The sequence below is a fragment of the Schistocerca piceifrons genome, chromosome 2, assembly GCF_021461385.2.
Source record: "Schistocerca piceifrons isolate TAMUIC-IGC-003096 chromosome 2, iqSchPice1.1, whole genome shotgun sequence".
Lineage (NCBI taxonomy): Eukaryota > Metazoa > Arthropoda > Insecta > Orthoptera > Acrididae > Schistocerca > Schistocerca piceifrons.
This window is the reverse complement of record NC_060139.1, coordinates 83,638,603-83,663,815: the sequence shown is the minus strand read 5'-3', so window position 1 is coordinate 83,663,815 and position 25,213 is coordinate 83,638,603. Positions and strand designations below refer to the sequence as shown.

General features: G+C 40.7%; 1 protein-coding gene across 1 annotated transcript in view; it reads right to left on the bottom strand.

Annotated features, from left to right (window-relative positions):
* The window catches only part of LOC124775164, a 232,351-nt gene that overhangs the window by 58,220 nt on the left and 148,918 nt on the right, over positions 1-25,213 (bottom strand). Inside the window, exons 6-13 of the mRNA XM_047250002.1 lie at positions 18,570-18,689; positions 12,885-13,213; positions 10,932-11,252; positions 9,788-10,334; positions 7,434-7,861; positions 6,076-6,542; positions 3,012-3,262; positions 2,353-2,421 (exon numbers count right to left, since the gene is read on the bottom strand). Of these exons, the coding sequence (XP_047105958.1) occupies positions 2,353-2,421; positions 3,012-3,262; positions 6,076-6,542; positions 7,434-7,861; positions 9,788-10,334; positions 10,932-11,252; positions 12,885-13,213; positions 18,570-18,689 (2,532 nt within the window). The remainder of the gene's footprint in view (positions 1-2,352; positions 2,422-3,011; positions 3,263-6,075; positions 6,543-7,433; positions 7,862-9,787; positions 10,335-10,931; positions 11,253-12,884; positions 13,214-18,569; positions 18,690-25,213) is intronic.

Below are 25,213 nucleotides of genomic sequence, written 5' to 3'. Positions count from 1 at the left end.
ATGGCGGACAAGCATGGTGTAAGCAGTCTCTCTAGTAGACCTGTTGCACCTTCTAAGTGTTCTGCCAATGAATCGCAGTCTTTGGTTTGCTCTACCCGCAACATTATCTATGTGATCGTTCCAATTTAGGTTATTTGTAACAGTAGTCCCTAAGTATTTTGTTGAATTTACAGCCTTCAGATTTGTGCGACTCTTTGCATAATTGAAATTTAGTGGATTTCTCTTAGAATTCTTGTGAATAACTTCACACTTTTCTTTAACCAGGGTCAATTGCCATTTTTCGCACCATACAGATATATTATCTAAATCATTTTGCAATTCATTTTGGTCACCTGATTACTTTACAAGATGGTAAATGACAGCATCACCTGCAAACAATCTAAGAGAGCTAATCAGATTGTCTCCTATGTTGTTAATATAGATCAGGAACAACACGGTGCCTATAACACTTCCTTGGGGAAAGCCAGGTATTACTTCTGTTTTACTTGATGACTTTCAGTCTATCACTATGAACTGTGACCTTTCTGATAGGTAATCACGAATCCAGACACAAAACTGAGGTGATATTCCGTATCCATGCAGTTTGGTTAGAAGACGGTTGTGAGGAACGCTGTCAAAAGCCTTCAGGAAATCTAAAAATATGGAATCAATTTGACATCCCATTGATAGCACTCATTACTCCATGAGTATAAAGAGCTACTTGTATTTCATAAGAACGATATTTTCTGAATCCATGCTATGTACCAATAAATCATTTTCTTTGATGTAATTCATAACGTTCGAACACAGTTTATGTTCCAAAACCCTACTGCAAATCGAAGTTAGTGATATGGGTCTGTAATTCAACAACACTGTCCTTGACAGAGTTCAACTAACAGAAACTGAATAAAAAATTAAAAGTCTTTGAAATGTGTAATTAAGGGGAATGGGATGGAATCTTCCCTTTATAATTTCAATTTTCGTGTTTATTTATTATTTTAATGTGTTTTTTGAAGGTGTTATAGTAGCTGCTTAAACTGGTCATACCAGAAAGAAAATAACTGGTACCTGAACAACAACATGAGGAGTTTGTAGTAGGGTATTAGCTAACCATTAATAAGTTTCATGTTACCTGGACCTTGTTGCATTTGCGAGGAAATGTTTCAAGAAGTAATGTATTAGGTCCACGAGATATACTTTCTAAACAGATTTATCTAAGTTAAAGGGCAATTGGTCAGTTTACTACATGAAGGCATTCAAATAATTTTACAAATTTTATGATTCCAATTAACATGATCACTAAGCAAGGTGTAGTGTAGAATATTTGAAGGTAATCTCAAATATGAAGCCATTAAAACAGAAACAGCTGACATAAACTAGAATAAATCCATAAATAATGGATGATTGAGCACTTCAAATAAAAAATTTCATGGAACCAAACACAAATTCTCTACTTGTGGCTCACTAAGCTAAAATTAAAAATTTCATTCACGAGCATCGCACTTCTGGAAATTTTAACTTAAAGCTGAGGAAGCTAGTAACTTTCCTATGACTCAACATTTAGTATTTCCTTCGCGCAGTGCTTCTCCTAAAATACGATGTATGTTCATTCACTGCTAATGAGCATATAATTTTTAATACAGATTACATACAGTCATTTCTCTGAATGCTATGTAACCCAAACTATAATGAACCACTTTTAATTATTTCAGTGTAAACAAAAAATAATAAAATAAAACGCATGCACATAATTGTTACTACATTAGTTACAAGTATTTTATGAGTTTTTACTCAGACAGTGTTTTCCTAGCTCCATAGGTTAGACTGTGCTCAGTAGATGATCAGAAAAATTATTGCAGGACTGCTAAATGAATGACTGTCCTCCTCTAATTCTGCATTGTTGTATAACTATTGAAATATCTTGATAAGTCACAACAAACTCATCTGGACACAACAGATTAAAACAAAGAAAAAGAAGCTGCTTTAACAGGAATGTGCGCGACTGTTTTAGTGCTAAATGGCAACAACATCTATGAATGACTGTCTCTGTAGCTTCACATAAGCTGCTAATCCAATAATTCATTTACGACACACTTACACAAAACTAAAAAATATCATTTAGCAGATGATGATAAACTAAAAGGTTTTATTTCGATTCCCTTCTGATCAATGTATTGTACTTACAGTAGAAAAGTTACTCCATTAACTGGACACTATTAATACGGACACACTATACATTAATCTACTATTGTACTAAGAACACAAAACTTTTAAGATAAAGTGTAAAGTAAACGAAGGACATTAGTTTAAGAGCAGGCATTTACTGTGGAGGTCTGGATAAAGTGCGGATTTCCCGAGCCAGAATACACTCACCTGGATTGGGGAGGCGCGAGGAAGGTTTCGAGCCAAATGTGTGACACGGGAGGCGGCACAAGGAAAAGGCTGCAAATCAAGCACACAGAACTAAAGCACCAATACCAAGCCAGTCCCAAGCAAACTGGAACGATTCTGTCTTGTAGGAGGTCCCAATGTGGGCTGACAAACAGTCAAAGTGCATGCACACTATGAAATACATTCAAAACCAAAAATAACAATGATGATAATAACAATAACAATATTAATGCTATTGTGGTAGCATTATTCTATCAAACAAAGAAATTATTTTCTTTATATGAAGAGTCATTAATACAGAAGATGAAGTTATTTTCTGAACTGAACAACACTGAGAAGAGTGACAGTTATGGAAGATGAACTATCTTAATTACTCCAACACTTACATTTTCAATTCTGGGCTGAATGATGAACACCATTCTCAAATTTTATTAATACATTTAACCAACAAAAACTTGCTAATGGTTTATAATAACAATTTAAATAAAAATTAATGTGTGTGTGTGTGTGTGTGTGTGTGTGTGTGTGTTTGTAGGCAATACATCTGTTCTAACACCCTTCAGTATTGACAGTGACTAACTTTACAGAGCAAAAATTTTCCTCCTGATACAGTAAATAAAATGTTGTAAAAATGTACTTACCACTATGTTTCTCAGCATCTGAACCAAATAATCCATCAAGTTTAGGGGTTGTGCCAGAAATGTCACCGTTAACTTTGGGTTTTGTCTTCATTAGACTGGCATTGCATTGGGGCATCTGTGTTTCTGCCAATATAGCTGCTGGCCTCAGTTTTGGGCGATTTGCCGTGAGTGTTGGTGGCTTCAAAATATCAAGCTTTGATGCTTTCAAACGAGGTGGCTCTGTTACTTTCTCCAATACAGGTGGTAAGTCTCTGTAACCCAACCACAAATTTAATAGGGCACATGGAAACAAACCAGTGGTATGTGTTCGTTACATTTCTGAAGTACACATAAGTACAACAGCAGAACAGAACACAAAAAGGAATGAACATTATAACTGAGGACTGTTTCCACAAATGTCAACATCTTTTTTTAAAAAAAAGTCCAAAACATACATTTTATCAAATTACTTTAACAGTAAACATTCCTGACATCTTTCAAAATTATATTTCACAAATAAACTCTAGATACATAATACAATGGAGGAAAAACATTTCTATGAGCTTTCACTTCCAAATAAAAATATGTAAAAACCACATTTTTTCCCCAAAATTGAACACTGATAAATTAATTATTTTGTGGCAGCTATGTTCTAGTTCATTTTAACATAGTGAACAAATAATAATTTAATAAACTGGTTCATTAAGATAATGTACTTCATTATTTACATTGTTGTCAAGTTCATCACAACACTCTTAAGGGCTTCTTCTAATGATATATCAAAAAACTCTTTTCGATTTCTTTGCAGCATCAGCTATTTAAAAGACACTCTACATTTTACTTCAGACATTTTGAATGGTAGCTTCTCTTTTATTAAACTGGTAGTAGTGGTCTTTAAATTGTGCATGTGACAGATCTTGCCCAGAAACATAGCATCAGAACCTAATGACTGTGTGATGGTACGTTTTCACAATTCCTTTTTTATTGTATGAAGTACCCTATCTGGGGACATGTAACTCTGACACCTAATTGGAAAACATGGTAATGAGTTACACTGTCAAAAACTAACAATACCAGGGGTGGTCAAAAAGTTTCTAGCCCAAGATAGTTACCATAATGTCTCACACATACAACACCGCCTACTTTTATGGTGACCCTTTGTGGGTATGCAAGTCAAATTTCGCAGCTCCAGCTTCGTTAGTTTTGTCATTAGGATGCATTGTATACTGTAGTATAAGCAAAATGGCAAATACCAGAGAATCAAGAAGCTTGCTGTGATTGAATATCTTCATGTAAAGGGAATGGCGCTCAAGGAAATTGCGGAGGACATGCGAACATACACTTGAGGACAGTGCTCCATCTTATGCATGAGTGAAAAACAGGGTGTCCAACTTCAAAAATGGAAGAACAAGAGCAGAAGATGAGGCAAGGAGCGGAAGGCCTGTCACCGTTGCCACTGATGAAACAGTGACTACAATTCACGATACGATTTTGCAGGATTGTCTAACAACATTGCAGCACATTGAAACCACATTTGAAATCTCCCATGGGTGTGCTCATGACATTGTTGTGGATATTTTGGGAATGCAGAAAATTTCATCTAGGTGGGTTCCAAAAGACTTGAATGCAGATCAGAGATGGGAGCATGTGCAGTGTTGTGAAGAAATTGTTCGTCAATTTGAAGTGGATGAAGACAGCTTTCTTGCAAGGTATGTGACAATGGACAAAACGTGGGTTCACCACACTGATCCTGAGAAAAACAACAGTCCGAACAATGGAAACACTTTCATCCCCTACCCCAAAAAAATTTCGGGAGCAAAAAATCAGCCAGTAAGGTGATGGCATCGGTCTTCTGGGCTGCGGAAGGGGTAATTATGGGGGGGCTACTTGCAAAAGGGTGTAACTATCTATGCATCATACTACTGCACCCTCCTGTGCCATTTGTGAGAAGAGATAACGAAAAAGAGATCTTTTGCATCAGGACAATGCACCAGCACACAAAGCTCTTGCAACACTTGAAACTCTGAGTGACTGCAGGTTCGAATTGTCACGTCATCCACCACATTCTCCAGATTTGGCTGCATCAGAAGGGTGGTGATTTGACAATGATGATGCAGTGATTGATGCTTTGAAAGCTTGGGTGGACTCGAAATCTAAGACCTTTTATTTGAATGGTATGCAGAAGTTATCTGAGTGTGCCCGCAAGTGTATTAGTGTACACGGGTATTATATAGAAAAATAACTGGTATTATGAAATTTCTGTCGTTCTTTATTTGTTAGGCTAGAAATCTTTCGCCCCCACTCTTAAATGTTTACCACAAACAATAGATGTTCACATCAGTCAAACTAATTTTTTTAGATGGCGAGTTAGAAAAATTTCATATGGAAATAGTAAGTTTTCAAACAATCTGTGCACTACAATGGATTTGTCTCTTTTAGAAGTACACAACTAATGTATATAAGTTTTGCAATTTTTGCAGTTGCTGAATATTGTGAAAATGATCCAAAATTTTCTAATGCTTCATAGTTCTTCTCTGAACTGATAGGAAGGAGATACAGCACAGCAATATGGTATAGCTGTTAACTGTGTAAACCACATCAAAACTCAGAGCCACTAGTGACACCAAATTTTAACAGTCCATATGTACGTCAATACAACTTCTGTCTACGGTAACTACCTAAAACCAGTAACAGAACCTAACATATGCCAGTTCACTGGATTTCTATATTGATCAAAAACTTGAAAATTTATCCTGTGGGTTAGAGATCGAAGTTAACTATTACTATTTAGAAATAAGGAAACAACAATTTCACATTGCAGTCAAATCCTCCAATTAAAAACAGATAATCAGTTAATTTTAGACTAAATTGTTAGTGTAGTGGGGAACTGCACTATTTTTTATGTCCAACTGTGACAAATCACTGATTAGATTTTAACAGAAGTTGCGAACAACTGGCTTAATGCCTGTCATGGGTGCAGTTTTCTTAAATTCATACTGTTGAGTAACAGTTATCAGTTTCCACAACTGATGATATTTTATAGTAAACAGTGTTTCTACAGAGAGAGAAGAGCTGTGTCACAAACCTGTTTGTTTTTGAAGCAGAGACTCTGCCTGTATTTCTTTGAGGTGAATTTGGTGTCAGCCTGTTGCAACGTTTCCGTGGCCTTCCAGGGCCTCTCTTGACTGGACTTTGCTGTACATTTGCACTGGAATTATTTGTAACTGCACAAGCTGGACTCACGCCCATTTCTGATGGAGAAGTAGTTGCCACTGGAGTATTGTTTCCAGCAGTTAATAGGGTACTTTCTGCTTTCTTTGGTGTGAGGCGTGATAATTCACGTTGTTTTTCTTTATAGCGTCGTTGCAAGTCAGCCAGCCGCATTCGCATATTAAGCTCCATGGGACCCATGCTTTCATTGGACTGTGGGCTTGTAGCTGGTGACTGAGTCATACATGAACCACCAGCTGCAGCTCCAGCTATGTTTGTGTTGTGCTGCTGATCTTGAGGACTGGTAGCTTCAGAAGAGGACACCTGGTACTGGGGTCCCTGCTAAAGAAAATGTATAACTTTGTCAGAAATACATAAATAAAGAATAATACTGTAAAAGTCAAGAGCAAAGCCAAAAGGCTTAATCAGATGAAATTAACATATCTGTGTTTATATATCACCAGGAATTAAAACAACAAAAAACCAAAATAAAACACAATTTTAACATAAAAATAACTAATTTTATGTTAAAGTAATATTGGGCATAACTGTAGCTTGTGAATTTTAAGATGATATACAGGCACTTATACATAATTTTGGAAAGATTGAGAGATAGTGAATTATGGATTTTATTCTGACTATTTCAACATGTATCACACAAGCTGAGAAAGATATGAGATCAGCTTTCTGTAAGAAGAGACTATAAGAAAGTTTTCCAAACTCTTGAATAAATCAAAATCTCTTTCAGATCCATAAAATTTAATGATATACGCCAACAAATGCCATCAGACTAGATTATGAGATGAAACTTAAAAATATGACTAACACTCACAAGTGGGAATATCGAACTACAGCACACACAACTTAAAAGCTGCTTGAATTTACATTGAAATCTCTGTATAAGTGCATTAGTACACATTACACACTTTACGCCATTAGCAACTACACAACTTCAGTTTTTACCCTCAAAATTAGGCACTGCAATCAAGTATTGCTCAAGCCTTTCTCAGTCAAATGTCCTCCATGACAGTTTTATTTAAATTGAAGATTATCTTTCTTTACAAGTGGAGATACTCCTGTTACTTACAATACCTTATCACAGCCTACTATCACCAACTTGGTGTCATGAATAGTCCAGAATTTTTCATACTATCTTTCTCCTACGGCTTCCCCAATGTTTAATTTATGCGGTAGTTGTGAAAATAAATGCCGACAGCAAACACAATGACTTACTTTGTTAGCAGCTGATTTCTTGCACTGTCTGTCCAGTTTCCGTGTGCGGTAGTTACGATTCACATCTACGCCTGAGTCTGCTGATGAAGCCCTCTGGTGGACTGGTTTCGGTAGCTCCTGTGTGTTGTCATCAGGCTCTACATCTTGATCTTTTGACAAGTTGTGTCCTACTTCTTCCATAATTCGTTGCTCTGCAAGAGCACACAAAAGTCCCAGGCCACCAAGAACACCATTAACACTACTGCTGCTTGCAACAATGCTGACACTGCTACACCCATTGTTGATGTCATTGTTGTTGCTGCTGCCATCACTATTGATGCTGGTTGTGGTGGTTGTCGTCGTGGAGGTGGTGGTTGTTGTGCTCACTGTAAAAGTGCTGCTGCCGCTGCTGGTGGTGCTGCTGTTTTGATCACTGGTGCTTGATGTAACTGCAGACATAAGCAGTACACAACTTATAAAGTGGTTGTACAGAATCAGAATATCAGTATTCAAATACATGCTTTTAAATTTTACAGCATCTTTCTAGAGAAATTAGGCAATAATTGAATTATCTGGCTTCATTTGTGTTCTATATCTGTATCCACAATATAGAACCAATCCTAGAGTCAATACAGAAGACAATTCTCTGTCCACCATACTTTTAGTTGTTCTTCCCATTCGATGGATATATGAAGAACTGTTACTATATATTTCATCACAACTACAGGACAAGCTGGCACAATGCCATATGTGGCATATCTGGGAAAAAGTATGAAAATGTGGAAAACCATATAACACACCTAGTAGAATCAAAAAAATACAGTTCTTCATTTAAAACATGTCCTAAATGTATTGTGGCTTCGAATTATACATTTATTGACAAATGTTGATATAATAGTACACTGAAGAGGTGGAGGATTCAGTTTTTCAGACGAAGAGGTATGGTGATTCTTTTTTGAATTCTTTTTAATGAAAAACCAAGTAGTTTTACATGCTGAAACTCAATAATTCTGTTTCTGAAGAAGTCTTCACTCATTTAAGTCACTCTGCTTGCTCTTTCCCTAACCCCATTATAAACCATTTAAGCTTAGTAAATTCTTTTAAATCTGTTTTTAATTTACACCACTCCTCATTTGAAGTTCGATTCAGAGTTACAGTACAGTGTTACACCCATTTGTAACAAAAAAGAAGGTAACTCACATGCAGCTAAATAACTAAATAAACAATGTACACTATCTAAATGTACATTCGCAAGCCAGGTTACTATGTTTGTCTTAATTACTATTAGCATAGTTTACATTGTTAAAACAAAATATTCCATAAAATAAGAAACAAGAAGAAAATTATCAGGAATATAAGAGATGGAGAGTAGGCAGAATTCAGGTGAACTGCTACAAGAATATTGGCAAAATTGTAGTTAGAACAGAGACCCCTAAAATGATAAGCTGCAGCAAAAATTGAGGCAGAATAAAAACATACATAATGAAACAACTGGCAATATTTCAAGCTGTGATGTATGCTTTGTTCTAATAATGAAAATAATTAACAGCCCAAACTTTTGTGAAACACTAAATTTGTGCTTGAATGGAGTTCGATACAGTGTCTCTGCCCTTTCTTGGAAAGTAATGCAGCAATTGAACAGTAAAAACCAAGATTTCTTCCATAAAAGCTTCAGGCCTACTGACCGATGTACAAAAAAGTCAGTAAATAATTTTAGACACTGATCATGGCCTTTCAGGTCAGAACTTTCAAAGGAAGTACCATCAGCTATGAAGACCTTCTGTCAAACAAAGAGTCTTGCACTACTGCAAAGCTAGAGTCTGCAACTACACATTTTCACCTTCTCGAACCTCACAGAGGGCTCCTTACTACTGACATATGACCAATGACCATGTAAAAAGAAGAGTATACTGACAAAACCTTTAGTGTTTCTTACGGAGTGTATCTCCTCCTGTACCACATGATACAATGCTTAAATTAATGGTAAAGTTATGTTAAACAGATGTATGTTACAGTAACTGACTTGCAAAGAGACAGAAGTGTCTTTGCCAGTAAATGTTCCAATATGACACACATCTTACACAGTACACTATCGGCTATTGCAAACATATACATTTGTAAAAGTTTGGTGCATAAATACAGAAGTAAACAATGAGGCAGTAAGTAAGTTTTATTCCCCACTGGCATTTATTCTTGTGATCTACAGATTCCATAGAAGAATTTCCAAATGTGTACATATTCAGCTTTCTGGCATAGTTTTTGCTGCGAGTGTGTACTGTCATTGTAAAACTGACTCCTCTTTCTACATCATAGCAAGAGGAGGTAGCTGTGAACCACAGATTATGCAAATAACTAACAGAAATTTTAACACTTACCAATAGCAGTTTCCGGAGGCACAGAGCAGCCATCCAATTCAGACTCCACTTTGTCGCTGTCTGTCTCCTGGACCTTTGGCACAGAGAGCATCTGCAACATCTCCACAGCTTTTTCATCAGCCAGAGTTGTCACCCTTGTAGGAACTGGTGACCTCAGTGTAGAAGTTGAAGTAGGAGTAGCATCAGTGACAATAGTAGGAACTGGTGAGATGGGTATTGGTGGGTTCGGCACAGGTGTGTTGGGCTCTGATGGCCTCTCCCTCTCAAACTGCTCAATACTGTTTGACAAAAGTTCTAGTCCACTGACATCGACAGGTGGTTGCTGCTGCTGTTGCTGCTGCTGCTGCTGCTGAGCTGATGTTTCATCTTCACTGCATGGTGGAGTATCTGTCTGGTTGCTGGCATCAGCAACAGTGACAACTGATTCCAGACCTGGTGGAGGTTGTCCAGGTTGACTACCAGGATCCTCAGCCTCTTCACCATGGGAAGCAGCTACCTCTGGTGGTGGTGTAAGGCAGGCATCAGCAGGATTTACTGGTGATGTTGCCTAAAATGTATATTAGCTCATCTTAGTGACTAAAAATTGTATTACATTCACACAACTTTAGACAAAATAATAAAAGCAAAAAATTTGTGTCACCTTAGCAGTGAAGTACTTAATCTTCTTTGTCTTTGTGGATATCAGTCAGATGTCGCTGAGGAATTCCATGACATTTTGCAGAATGGCTTATGGATGAATATTCGTTTGCAGCAAAATGTGATTGTGATACAACCAAGAGCTGTCCCCCCCCCCCCCCCACACACACACACACACACACACACACACACACACACACACACACACACACACAGGTTCTGTTATACACCTGCTATTGTGGGCTTTCAGTAATCTGTTATAAACCCTCAAATGTCACTGGCATACATAAAGAAAATGAGAACAAAATTATTTAACCCTCGGAACACCATTATTTGTCTTACCCCAAGCAGAGTGTTTATTATTTTACATTGCGTGAAATATTTCATATGTAATATGCTTTATATTTCTCAAGTAAGAACTCTGTGCTCACTAAAGTAGTCTACATTTCTGTGATAACCTTTGGAAAATAACAGATTTTTTAAAACTTAAATATGCTTGCATTCTTACCTGAGATCTCTTCCCAGTCTCTGTTTGCACTGCAGCAGATGGTTGCTGCTGTTGTTGCATTTGGGGTAGACACTGTGCTTGCTGTGGTTGAGATGGTACTTGAGTCGGGGGCTGAGGGGTGTGAGACAACTGTACAACTGCTGTTGCAGTGGCTGTTGCGGCTGTGGCAGCAGCAGCTGATGGGTGCTGCTCATAAAAAAAGTGAGTTGTTGCAATGTTGGTTGCCGGGAAGATTGGTGCTGTGGTAGTAACTTCAGAACTAACAGCGCGGGTGAGTGTAGGCGCCTTGACCTCCAGTGCTGTACAGTCTGCTGCTTCAACCTATGTAATAGATTCATTGGTTATCAGTTTTGTTTGAAGAAGTCATTTGTTTTATTAAATATTAGGGCAAAATCAAGTAATAATGCAATTTGAAGTATCATCCCAATTATCAATAGTTCAGAATTTTAGGATTTAGCTTTGTTCAGTTTTCATTAGCTTGAAGAAAACTTTTCAATTTTATCACAACACATCTTAAATCAAAATAATGGAGTATTTAATGAATATCAGCAGAAAAAAACATTTGCTAATGTAAGAAACTGTATCAAATATAATGAAGTTGTGAGAGGCGATGTAATATTCTTTATAATCTGACATGCGAATACCATGTTGCATTCTCCAGTGTTACACATATATTATACTGTACTTCATCACTCATATTTCATCAGTTCAGTGTTCTTTTATCATAAGAAAATAATTGGTAAAAATTGCACAGTGAGTAATGACTATTGTGAAATCACACTAATGGTGTACATGCTAGGAAACTATCTGAATAATTCAAGTCAATACAACAACTTCTCGCTAAGGAAGCTGACACCCTATGATATACAAGAAGATTGTCTCTGAAATACTGTTACCTCCATAACATTGTGGCATTTTCAAGATTCTAAAACTGTGTTAAATATCTGACAACACAGTTTGCAAGAACTCAAATCACTTTGCTCACACAATTAATTCCTCAAACCATAGCTAAATCCAGTGGCACTAGTCTGGAACCTATTGCTTATGGACTTTAACATCACTTACTGGAACTTTTGAGAACATGTAAAGGTATATTCTTGCAAGTTTTACTTGCCTTTTTCGAGCAGCGAAAGCAATGACAGCCCATTATGAAGTGTGGTCACACAATCCGACTGCTGTGATTTGAATTAATTTGACTACCACATTTCTGGACTGGTCAAAAGCAATGTAAGACACCCTATGAATTAATCTGTTCTTAAGATATTAGTAAACCATTGGACAAATATGCTAATGAGGGACCCCAGTTACAAAGCACAAGAGAATATGGTGCTAAATGAAATTCCTGTATTTCGTAATTCCTGAATGGTAGGCATGTCCTCTTTTCTAAAACATGGTACCTACACATGTGAGTAAAACCATCTCCCACACTATTTAAAAAACTGGAAATATTGTGTCATCATCTACATTACATGATTACTCTGCTATTCACAATAAAGTGCCTGGCAGAGGGTCCAATGAGCGACCTTTAAGCTGTCCCTCTACCATTCCACTCTCGAATGGTGCATGGGAAAAACCAGAAATTAACTTTATCTGTGCGAGCCATGATTTCTCTTATTTTATCATGATTATCATTCCTCCCTATATAGGTTGGTGCCAAATCGCGAAAGTTTTACTCTAGGTGACTTATTATGGGTTCATGAGATTATTATCAATGTATAGCATAAACCAATGGCTTCATAAAATCAGAACTGTTTTGAATGTGGCTTCACTAACATAATTACTACAAGTGAGCCTCATATGGAACGAAATATATTGTCTGCTCTGAATGGAACAAATGAAGAAAAATATTATGTTTTACACATTTCATCACACTACAAAATTGCACAAATCTCTATGGCAGACTCTAAAGCAGAGATAATGCTATTAGAAGGGTGCCAATGTTTCATAGTTCACCTTGATTACAGTGGTCCTCTTCTTAGTGGAAGTGTGTGCAGGCTGCGGCTGCTCAGCAGCTGCGGTAGCATGAGCTGTCAGTGTAAACTGCGGTTGCACAAGGATGCGCGTTGTTGTGGTGGTCTCTGCAGCTGCTGTGGCGGTTGCAGGTGCAGTTTCCGGTGGATGTTCAAACAGCTGGATATGCTGCTGAGGCTGTGGCTGCTGTGGCTGAAGTGTGGGAAACCCGACACCCACACCCACACCCACTCCTGTCGCAGCTGTAGCGGAGCTACCAGACCACAGAACGGCCCGCTGCAGGTGCTCTGCAAAACACGGACCGCAGCCCGCTGTCCGACGAACTATGTCAAGATGCGAGGGAACAGGAATCGCCACCTCCACCAATGGCACCAGGGATGGGTCATTCACTCTCACATTTATTCACCTACAGTTGCTGCCAGAGATTGTGATAAGTTTTGAGGACGTGACAAGGAAATGAAAAGCCGTTTGATATGTGAGCATATAACTAACCACCAGAATGGAATTTGAACTGCTGGTTTAATCTTTTTCACTGTCTGATGAGTGGCAGAATTTATGAAAATATAATATTTAATAAGTAGTTTATGTAAAAAAATGTAGTATAGGTATATTCCAGCCTCAAAAAACGATTTGGCAGATCAGAGATCTGCACAACAGACCAGGGGAAGTGACAAGATTTTCTGAATAAAGTTTAAATGTTGTAAACAGTCTTTACGGGTTTGCCGCCGGATCATGTTGTGCAAATTCCACAATATTTCCTTGGAGCAACTGTCTGACATCTTCAGGTGGTTCAACCTGGTTGGTGGTTAGGAAATATTGTGGAATTTGCACAATGTGATGTGGCGGCCAACCCGTGAAGACTATTTACAACATATCTGCCAGGAAAGCTTGAAGAGTCACAATGTTTACATGATAAGTAAAAGAGGAGGTTGAGTGGGTTTTTAAAGTTCACCAAGATGAACAAGATGGGGGGGGGGGGGGGAGGGGGGGGGGGGGGTTGTGTGGGGAAGGAGACCAGACAGTGAGGTCATCGGTCTCATCGGATTAGGGAAGGATGGGGAAGGAAGTCGGCCGTGCCCTTTCAAAGGAACCATCCCGACATTTGCCTGGAGCGATTTAGGGAAATCACGGAAAACCTAAATCAGGATGGCCGGACGCGGGATTGAACCGTCGTCCTCCCTAATGCGAGTGAAGTGTCTAACCACTGCGCCACCTCGCTCGGTGGATGAACAAGAAACGTCAGCTCAATAACATGAATAATTTAAAGAGGAGGGTAGTGGAAGAATGCCTACAAAAGCAGTGTGGGTGGTGATAAATACTGGGTAAAATTGGTGGTTAAACCAAGGAAATGATTAAAGAAAATTGGAAATGTATTTGGGAATAAAAGAAATGACCAGTGGAAGAAAATTGGTAGCATACTTTTTTTCACATATGTAACTAAGGGTGATTAATATCATTGTTAAATAATTCTGAAATGATTGTTAAAATAACTCTGGCACAAAGAAGTAAGTTCCATAGACTATGAATGAAGAACAGATAGATGTTGGAATAATAAGAATGCATTTTGCAATGAGCAACATTTGCTACACTGAACAGAGTAAATCTTAACAGGAGTTATAGAAACAGTAGAAATATGTCCACGAAATGAGTTTAAACAATAAATCTATAAGTGAGCTGAAGATTGACAGAAAGAAGGGCATAAAAACTTCTGAAGAACAATCAAAAGGAGTTACACCAGAGTAATTGTGTCTTCAACACAATGAAGGATTGAGAATAGTGTGCAATGAAGCACTTGCACAAGCATTTATTATCTAAACGCTTGTTGTTGACAGTTCGGTTCACAACTTCTTGGTTGGCTTTGCATGTTTGCTCAGCTGCATTCTTAATGCTGTTTGTATTGGGAACCTGACTAAGGTGAGCACAGATCGATTCAGCTGTCCACTATATTTTTACTTCTCTTGTAGACATACTGTGATCTGCACAACTGGTCTCTATGGATGCCTCATAACAAATTAAAACATTATTAGCGAGATGTTTTGGCTACCTATTAGTAATGGTGCCAACTGTTTAAGGGGAGTTGGAATGCCCTATCTCGCCAATGTTAAATTTGCTAACTTTGTGTACCTTTTTCTTTGGAACTATTATCTTCAGAACTTTGAAATTCTGGCAGAGGTTTTCAGCATATATTGTGAGCCCACTGAACTAGAACCAATGTTTTCTTTTTGTTGGTATAGTATTTATGAATTTTTTACCATTAAGCCATTTTTTATTGGAAAAAGTATAACATAAACTTCCCTAGTTCAGAGAATAAGCCAGTTCTTGTCATGATTCTAGTTCAGTGGCCTCTTTGAACTGTTTTGCAGCATTTCTGAAAATTTGAATGTTGTTGGTTGAGTGGTTTATGAGATAAAGGTACATGTAACACTAAAAATGTCAAATGCCAGAAAATGCGATTAAAGTAATTTATTATGAAAATTCACAAATACCTTTTATTCTATTATCAAAAGTGTCCAGCAGAGTAATCAGGGTCATCTTCTAGTTCTTCTTCTTCACCTAGAAGCTTTCTTCTCCTTGCTGCCCTTGCTTTTTTTGTATTAAATTCAGCTGCATACTGAGCCTTCCTTACTCGCACGCTGTCCAGAAGCTGAAGACCTCTGATGGTGTTGATACCAGGAGCAATGCCGAGCCTTGCCATGACCTTTAGCCTACCCATATGACCATCATTGAATGAAATAACAGCATCACTGACTCCCCATTTCAATGTTTTTATCCCAACAAATACATTCTTAGGTACACGAGTCCAAATGAGGTTGTTGAACGACTCGTTTTGATTCTGGGTACAACCATGAAGACATTTTCGCAGAAGATCAGGATGCCCCAAGTCTCTATATATTGGTTTAATTACTTCCATAACAGCCAATGGAATATAATTTTTATGGTGATAAGGATCCCCAGTAGCTTGAGATTTTCTATAATTGCACCATGACTGAGGACCATCTGGACAAGCAAAATGTTGAGGATTATCATCAGTTGATGATCGATGTAAATATGTGGCCCATACAGCTTGTCTCATTTCCTGCAAATTATTTGCATTATTTCTTATTGCCATACCATAGTATTGTTGTAATTCATTTATAATTTTATCTGACAGGCGACCTCTAATGGTTTTACCATCTGACAAAATTTTGTCCTTCAGATTCTGTTTCAGTTTCCTTAGACGAGTGCCCATTCGTTTCTGAACATGACCGACACATTCTAGTTTAGTTATTGTCTTATTGACATATGGCATGGATTCTGTAACACTTTTGTATGCCTTGGAGTCCCCATCTCCAAGGAATTTTGTGTAAAATACTCCCCGTTCTTTTTCTGATCTGCTAAACATTTTCACAGCAGCGGCAGCCTCCATGCCTCCACTCGTACCTTCATAATTCTTGCTACATATGTGAGCTGCTTCTATCTTACCAGATGCACAATGGTAACAATGTTTAGTGAGCACTTCATAGTCCAAAACTTTACCGCTGGCCACACTAGTAACAGTAGCAACAGCATTTTTGGATGTGTGACCCCTTTTCTGCCAGGTTCCATCAAAAGCAACAGGGATATCTGGGTTTCCTTCATTTATATATTTTGCTTCACTGGCAGCAGCTTTCATTGATAAATCTGCTACAGACTGAACAGCATCTCCTATCACTTCAGTGTAATTGTCAATTTTAGCAGGTGGAGGTGGAAGATTCATTATGGCACAAAATGTTTGAGCAGCAGTATGTCCTTTACCAATTGCTCTCATTGCATACATTAGCCTGATATTACTCTCAAACAAATTGCTACTGCATGTTTTAGAGCTCCAAAAACAGGTCTCATTTTCACAACTGGCACAAACTATAGCAATTTTGCAGGAAAGTCCTATAGATTTTGTTATGTTCATATCAAAAGAACCTCCACAAAGATTACAACACAAACATTTCTTCATAAACTCAGTAAAAACAGGAAAGTCGACTAAAACATATTGTTCATTAGAAGCTTCATCTGTAATTTCACTTGCACAGTTTGATAACTTCTTTTTTGATGCACTGGTGGGCGTGTCTCCTTCACACATCTCAGCTGTACAAACGTCAGAACTTTCACCAGCATCAACAGGTGCTGAAGCAGAATCACTTGAACAAACGTTATTTGTAAATCTATTACCGCGAAACTTTCGCTTTTTAAATAATGATGCACTCCTAGGCATCGTAGAAACTACGCACTCACCACTGAAAGTCAAAACAAGACAGATAACAAACTCCAAATGAGCGACAAACTAAACTCGAGGCTCAAAACAAACACTCACAGATCAAAAACTGAACAATAAACACAGCTAGTCGTAAAAACAATGGTACCTATGGAAGGATCAAAGATTCTACAACTGAAGAGTGAAATCCACAGCCTTCTATATGTAATGTTTTCGGAAATGCGAAGATTTAAATGTGTACAAATCACAAGATGGGTAACTTTGCTGGGCGCACATGTAATTTTGAAAAATTAAATAAAAATACTTCCAATTGGAATTTCTTAACAAATTTTGCACCATTTTAAGCAGAAAATTTCAAATTAAGTTATAAGGTTAAAAACTGAAAATGTGAATTTTTTCCATTTTCCGGCATTCCAACTCCCCTTAAAGCCTATGTGTGGTTCCGCTAGGATGCACCAGACAAAGATATTTACAAAATATTACATTACATTTTTTCTGAAAACAATTTCCCAAGTTTGGTGGAGTAAAGATTACAGCATTGTATTAGTATTTGTAGGGGCAGACTTTTATACCATCCTTACGTATGTTTTCCACATTTTTCATAAAATAGTTCAGGGAACTGGTGGGATGGTACTTTACAATGACCAATGCCGTTTCTACCGCCCCCCCCCCCCCCACACACACAAACTTTTTAGGGGTGCAAACTTTTGGGAAAGGAATGTCAATTGGCTATGCTCTGTTATGGTATCCGAATGCTTGCTAAATGGAATCTTTTCCTTTGCGAACCAGCACGGAACAGAAAAGGTGTGAAGATGGGAGGACATTGGGATAAGGAACAGGAGGCAGGAAGCAAGAGAGGTAGGTTGGCGAGGAATGAAGTGGGGGAGAGGGGTAGACGGGGAGAATGTAGATGTGTCAGAATACGAGTAAACAGTATGCTATGGATTAAATGAGCTAAGAAAGCTGTAAGATGGAGTTAGGACAAATCCGAATTGGTGGCCTGTGTCAAGGTGCACAAAATCAAGGACATGGCCAGAGAAGCACACGGAACACCAATGGAGAAAATGTTATATAGGCAATATAACATGGCACTTTTCTGGGAGTGGAGAAACTTTGGAAGTCAAGTGACTGGGCCAGTATAGACTGGTTCTGCCTGTTATGTTTGTTAGAAAAAATACAGCGTGCAGTTACCAACCAATGACGGATCTGGGTTAGCCACAGGACACGCTTTGTTGAGTCCAATACGCTGCTCGACCTGTGAGCAGGACGCAGAGCTCATTCCCCCACGACTTTCTCACCTGCAAAAGCTGAAGTGCCATGTGGTGCGCCCAGCACCCCCGAGAAAAGTGCCGAGTCATACTGTACGTATAGTACTAAAGAGAACAATGGGAAAGACGACAGCAACCCAAGTAGCGCACGTCGATACATGGCGTACATACCTATGTTGGCGGCAGGAATGAGAAGCAGGTGTCCGGAGAGAGGGTCCCTCACAAGTTGGTACCCAACTGGCGGCGGCAGGGGTGAGTGGTCCGCAGCACCCAGCTGTACTGGCACTGGTGCTGAAACACCACCACACACAGCATAACTCAGTAGCGCCTCTTATTGTCCAGCATTGTATCTGGGAGCTCAAACACTTTGATGCAAGTTATATAGTTCAGCGTGGGCACCATTTGTAGCTCGACAGATATCGAAATGGTACTCCACACGTTCATAAGCATGACAGGTGTTACGGCCTCTGCTGTAGCGTAGATCCATTGTCTCAAATCGAACCCTTGTCCTCGATAAACCCCATGCGATGAAATCGAGCAGAGTCAGATTGGGAGACCGAGGGGGTCAGACAAAGGGAAACACCCCCCCCCCCCCCTTTTCTGATCCAATGCTTATTGAACATCTCATGGAGAAATGTGGTAACATTCCCACGACAGTGGGGAGAGGGGTTCAGACGCCACCATCCTGCTGGAAAATGACGTCGGGAGGCATCTGTGGAACTGCACTGTAGTTTGACAACAGGTCGCGATAGGTGTGCCCCGACACTGGCGGGCGTGTACCATGTGACTCAGCACAATTCAGGAACTGGTGGGAATCTTGGAGAGTGTCTTTATCGATTATGTATTTACCCAACACCATTAACTGTCGAGTTTACAAGGATTTGTTTTTGTATCTCTCTAGCTGGACACCCTGTGTGTATCAGTGGGAGTCCCCCAAATCAGTCCTACTTTCGTGTTTTAGAGAACTAATGAAGCCTCACGTAGAGCATGGAAACGAACTCGACAAATCAAGCCAAAACCTGCTTGACAAATCGAGCAAAGTAACTAATTTCGAACCCCAGCTTTTCTTTGTGATCGCAACAAAAATACAAAGAAATGCATCTACCAAATATTGTACAAAGTGCATCACTAAACGGAGAAGAAATATACGGATGGCAAATAACGAAACCGAGCAGACAAGTTCTTCATTTCTCTTGCCACAGCGTCTGTAGTTGGTTTACGAGAAGGTATTTCAAATTCGTGTTTGCAACTACAAAAGAATTAGTATTATATTACCAAAAACGTCTTGTTTTATTCATTTAAAACAGCATCAAGAGTCAGGAATGAAATATACGTACAATACCTAAAAACAGTTCGTTCCAAAAGATACTGAAGTGTGATTTTTACTCGCAGAAGGGAATCAAACAAAAAAGCTGTCAATAAAAATTACACTTTAATTTTTTTAAACATAATTTTTACTGATCTAGAAGGAAACGAAAATCGTAAACATGTTTTACTGAAGACCACTTGCGTTGTGTTTGAATGAATAAAACTAAACGAGTATGGTAAAATCCTTTAGTAGTCGCAAAGGCGGATTAATGAAGTAGGCAAGTACTGACAGTAATGAACAGCTGTTACTGGCGCAGAGTGGTAGGGTGTCACAATTACAGACAATCAGAACTGAAATTAAAAGAAGTAATAGTAAATAAACAGAAAAAAACGATTTTGATGTGAGATTTTCATGTGGAATCCACTATTTAAAAGTTACTCAGGAAAACTACTGTAAGATAAGGGGAAGGGTGGGGGTGGGGGGGGGGGGGAGGCATGGATAAAGCAAAAAAAGATTCCGGGAGAAGCAAGGCAGTAAGCTGTTTTCTATGACCGAACTCTAAACCCCCTTTATCAGTGTATGTCTTACATACTAACTCGTAAAAGAATAGCTATGAAGCACTTTTTGCGTTAAGTGTAGGAACAACTGTAAGTGTGCATGATAGTATCTTTCGAACATCTCACCTTCCTTCCTTCCTATTATGCTACATACATCCTTCCTTCCTATTATGCTACATACAAGTTCTGTTCTGATCTTCTGTCTTCACCAAGTAAGCTAGGCGCCATAAATGCAATAATTCCACTTCATCTGTAATCTATTGCCGCTATATTGCCCTCTGTGTGTTAAATGATTCCTCTATTTTACCGTCTGAAAGCCCGATCTGATGCATTTCATTTAAAGAAAGCTGAGAGTTATTCGATTTTACTCATCGGTAGACCGTGTTCAATTTTCCAGTTCGTACAGTTACGCCCTAGACATTCCTCTTGGGAAACTAACGAGGTTGCTAAAGATAGGTACCAGCTTAGGTAGTTTGAAGTATGTGAAACGATAATGATGACTTAAGACGGACGCTTCTGGAAGAGGTGCACACAATGGTCGCGTGACGTCAGCAGACGCCGCGGTGCGAGAACATTCGAGAATGGGCGTTATTCGTTGTTTATTCCGAGAGTCAAGCGTCTAGACGACAGTACTCCTCACACTGTGACTCCACAGAGAGAGAGAGAACTGTCGTGTTTACATAGATGGACGCCTTCTCCACCAAAAGTTCAGCAGAGTACGATTTCGATCTCTCATACGATGCTGCGTTCCTGTCTCATAGGTCCCTACATGCAAGATTTCGGAATTCATCCCTCGATTAATCACACGGCATTCTCGGGACCATGCTCGGTTTTTCCTTTCCTCTTTGTCAGTAGACGAAATGTGGTTCAAATGGCTCTGAGCACTATGGGACTTAACTGCTGAGGTCATCAGTCCCCTAGAACTTAGAACTACTTAAACCTACTTAACCTAAGGACATCACACACATCCATGCCCGAGGCAGGATTCGAACCTGCGACCGTCTCTCTGGAATAAAGAGTAAACAAGAAATTTTCAACATCACGAGTTTTCTTCTCTGTAGAATATTTCTGTTCAGAAGCACAGAACATTTTTAGAATTTTTGCCAAATCCAAATAGGGGATGCGCACATGGCAAGAGTGTAAAACACGACACGGTTGATACCGGTTTTCTTTCTGTACTCGGAATAATCTGCAGCTCTCGACAGGGAGGCAGTCGACCATGTGGTGACATCGTTCACAAAATTACACAACCATACACCGGCCAGAACATTAAGACCACCTATCTAACAGCCGGTAGGTCCACCTTTGGCACGGACAACAGCGGCGACGCGTCGCGACATGGAAGCAGTGCGGCCTTGGTAGATCGTAGGAGGGAGCTGGCACCACATCTGCACACACAAGTCACCTAAATCCCGTAAATTCTGGGAGGAAGGTGATGAGCCACATTCAATCACACCCTAGGTGTGTTCTATCAGTTTCAGCTCTGGCTGAGTGGGAGGCCAGCACATCAACTGGAACTCACCATTGTGTTCCTCGAACCACTCCATCACACTCCTGACCTTGTGACATGGCCCTGTATCTTGTTGAAAAATGCCATTACCGTCGGGAAACATGATCGTCATGAATGGACGTACGTAGTCGACAACCCGTGGACGATACTCTTTGGCCGTATGGTGCCTTGCACGAGCTCCACTTGAGACCAACGGATGCCCACATGAATCCTCCCCAGGGTATAAATAGTGCCGCCGGCAGCTTGCCTCCGTCCCGCAAATACTACAAGTTCAAGGAGCTGTTCCCTTGGAAGACGTTGGATTCTCGCTCTCCCATCACCATGATGAAGGATTCATCAGACCATGTAACGCTCTGCCACTGCGCCAACGTCTAGTGCAGATGGTCACGTGACCATTTCTGTTGCAGTTGCCAAGTCGTGGTATTACCATAGGCACATGCATGGGTTGTCGGCTGTGGAGGCCCATCGTTAGAAGTGTTCGGTGCACTGTGTGTTCAGACACACTTTTACTTTGCCCAGCATTAAAGAATGTTAGCTCCGCCACAGTTCGCCTCCTGTCCTGTTTTACCACTCTGCCCAGCCTACGACGTCCGACATCAGTAATGGGCGGGGGGGGGCCAACTCAGCGACGTCTGGACGAGGTTTCAAAGTCCTGCAGTTTCCGAAACGCTCGTGCCGAGTCTCCGGGCCATCATAATCTGCCCTCGGTCAAACTCAGACAGATCGTGCACCTTCTCCATTCTACATACGGACAGCACGCTCTGTGATACTACGTGTATCACGAGTGTGTCTGACCAGCAGTCATTCCTCGCCGGGTGACGCTGCTATCGCCTGGCCGGGTTTATATCGATAGGTCGGTGGTCGTAATGTTCTGGCTGATCAGTGTATATCCTTATAGCTGTACGGGGAAGAAATCCTTTAAAATCCAAAGAAGAGCGGCGCGCTTCGTCACAGGGATATTTGGTAAGCGTGATAGCGTTACGGAGATGTTTAGCAAACTCAAGTAGCAGACTCTGCAAGAGAGGCGCTCTGCATCGCGGTGTAGCTTCCTGTCCAGGATTCGAGAGGGTGCGTTTCTGGATGAGGTATCGAATATATTGCTTCCCCCTACTTATACCTCCCGAGGAGATCACGAATGTAAAATTAGAGAAATTCGAGCGCGCACGGAGGCTTTCCGGCAGTCGTTCTTCCCGCGAACCATACGCAACTGGAACAGGAAAGGAAGGTAATGACAGTGGCACGTAAAGTGCCCTCCGCCACACACCGTTGGGTGGCTTGCGGAGTATAAATGTAGATGTAGGTGTAAAAACTAAAAATATGCGACGGTGACAAACAACGGGGAACCATTTCATCTTCAGATCACTAAACTTGTTACAGGTGGAAGTTCTGAGAACAAATAACTGTTTTAGCAGTTTTTATAATTATATATGAACTACAGTGCTCCATCCCTCTCGTTCGACGAGGGGCTCGTTCCTTCAGTCAGTGCAGTGCAATCTGTGGGAAGGACTTTTTTTTTTTTTTTTTACAGCAGTTTCCGAATTCATTTCGATTCACCAAAGCAACCACGTTCGCAGCAGTAGCTGTCGCTCCACTGATTCTCCATCGGAGGAAGAAGGGCTTCAGCCTACGGCCTTCGGTACCACGCAGTGGTCACCCTCGTCCTGCCTCTTTGCTACGTGGCCGAACGATCGTCTCTGATGCAAGTCACGGTGACTCAACGACCTCCGGAGTCCGCGGCAATTCATGAAGTATCCTCCTAACCAGGAAAACCGCGTTTCCACCTGACTGTGAGCTAAGTTCACCTATTAATGCTTTACAACTTCTTGGCGCTCTGATCCGCCTCATGTAGTCATTTCATCTTTTATGACCCAGGCGTCGACAAGACCCCAATTGATTGCCAAGAGTGTAACATGATCTACATATCACACGCTTTGGGAAGATCGCAGTAAATACCAAATGGCGATATTTTATTGTTTAAGGCTCATAATACTAGGTGGGTAAACGTATTGGTAGCAGTCGAGGAACTATTCTGGAATCCAAATTGTGATACGCTAAGTAAACTGTTTCTGGCTGGCTCTGAGCACTATGCGACTTAACTTCTGAGGTCATCAGTCGCCTAGAACTTAGAACTAATTAAACCTAACTAACCTAACGACATCACACACATCCATTCCCGAGGCAGGAGTCGAATCTGCGACCGTAGCGGTCGCTCGGCTCCAGACTGCAGCGCCTAGAAGCGCACGGCCACTCCGACCGGCGAACTGTTTCTACTAAAACGTAAGATTACATTTGGATTCATTACTTTTGCGAATGTTTTGTAAAAAAATAAGAAAATTGGACGATAATTGTGCAAACACAAATGTTTCAGATGAGGAAGGCCAACAAGGATGAACTCTTAATCCGCCAAATCGCCATGGGCAAGTATTGGGTTAGTTTAGGACAACGCGGCAAAGCAAGCAGTGGAAACATGTGCAATGTTGAACGCCAGGTAGGCAAATAAACGTTCTTCGGGTCGTGACTGTCTGGGGCTGCAGAGGGGCTGTGCAGACGAAAGGGCAGCAGGCGAGAGGCAGTTGAGACAGGGGCGAGCAGAGGCAGGCAGGGGTTGCGAGCAGGGCAGGGCAGGACAGAGTAGGCGCCTGAAACTGGATCCCAGCGAGCCGCCGGCTTGGGTTTCCGTAGCCTGCAGCTGCCGGTCACGGCCGCAGACCGCGCTCAAACTTTCAGTTTTCGCCCCCACAAAACACTCAAAACCACAACGCACACTCATTCGCACACGGTACTCTATCATATTCCTAATCCACATATACACTCCGCAAGCCACTGTGCAACGCGCAGCGGATGATTTTCTACCTACACAGTTTCTCTAAATTTCGCCAACAGGGTTTCGTGAGAAGTAAGTACATCGCCCGCACGCCCGGTTGGCCGTGCGGTCTAACGTACGGCTTTCCGGGCGGGAAGGAGCGCCTGGTCCCCGGCACGAATCCGCCAGGCGGATTTGTGTCGAGGTCCGGTAACAGGCCAGTGTGTGGATGGTTTTTAGGCGGTTTTCCATCTGCCTCGGCGAATGCGGGCTGGTTCCCCTTATTCCGCCTCAGTTACACTATGTCGGCGATTGCTGCGCAAACAAGTTCTCCACGTATGCATACACCACCATTACTCTACCACGCAAACATAGGGGTTACACTCGTCTGGTGTGAGACGTTCCCTGGGGGGTCCACCGGGGGCCGAAACGCACAATAAACCTGGGTTCGGTGTGGGGCGGCGGAGCGACGAAGTGGACTGCGATAGTCGTCGTGGGGTTGTGGACCACTGCGGCTGCGGCGGGGACGGAGCCCCTCCGTCGTTTCTCGGTCCCCCGTTACCATACAATGCAATACAAAATACATCACCTTCTTCCAAGTACGTCGAGAATCAGTTACACTTCCGTATGGACTGT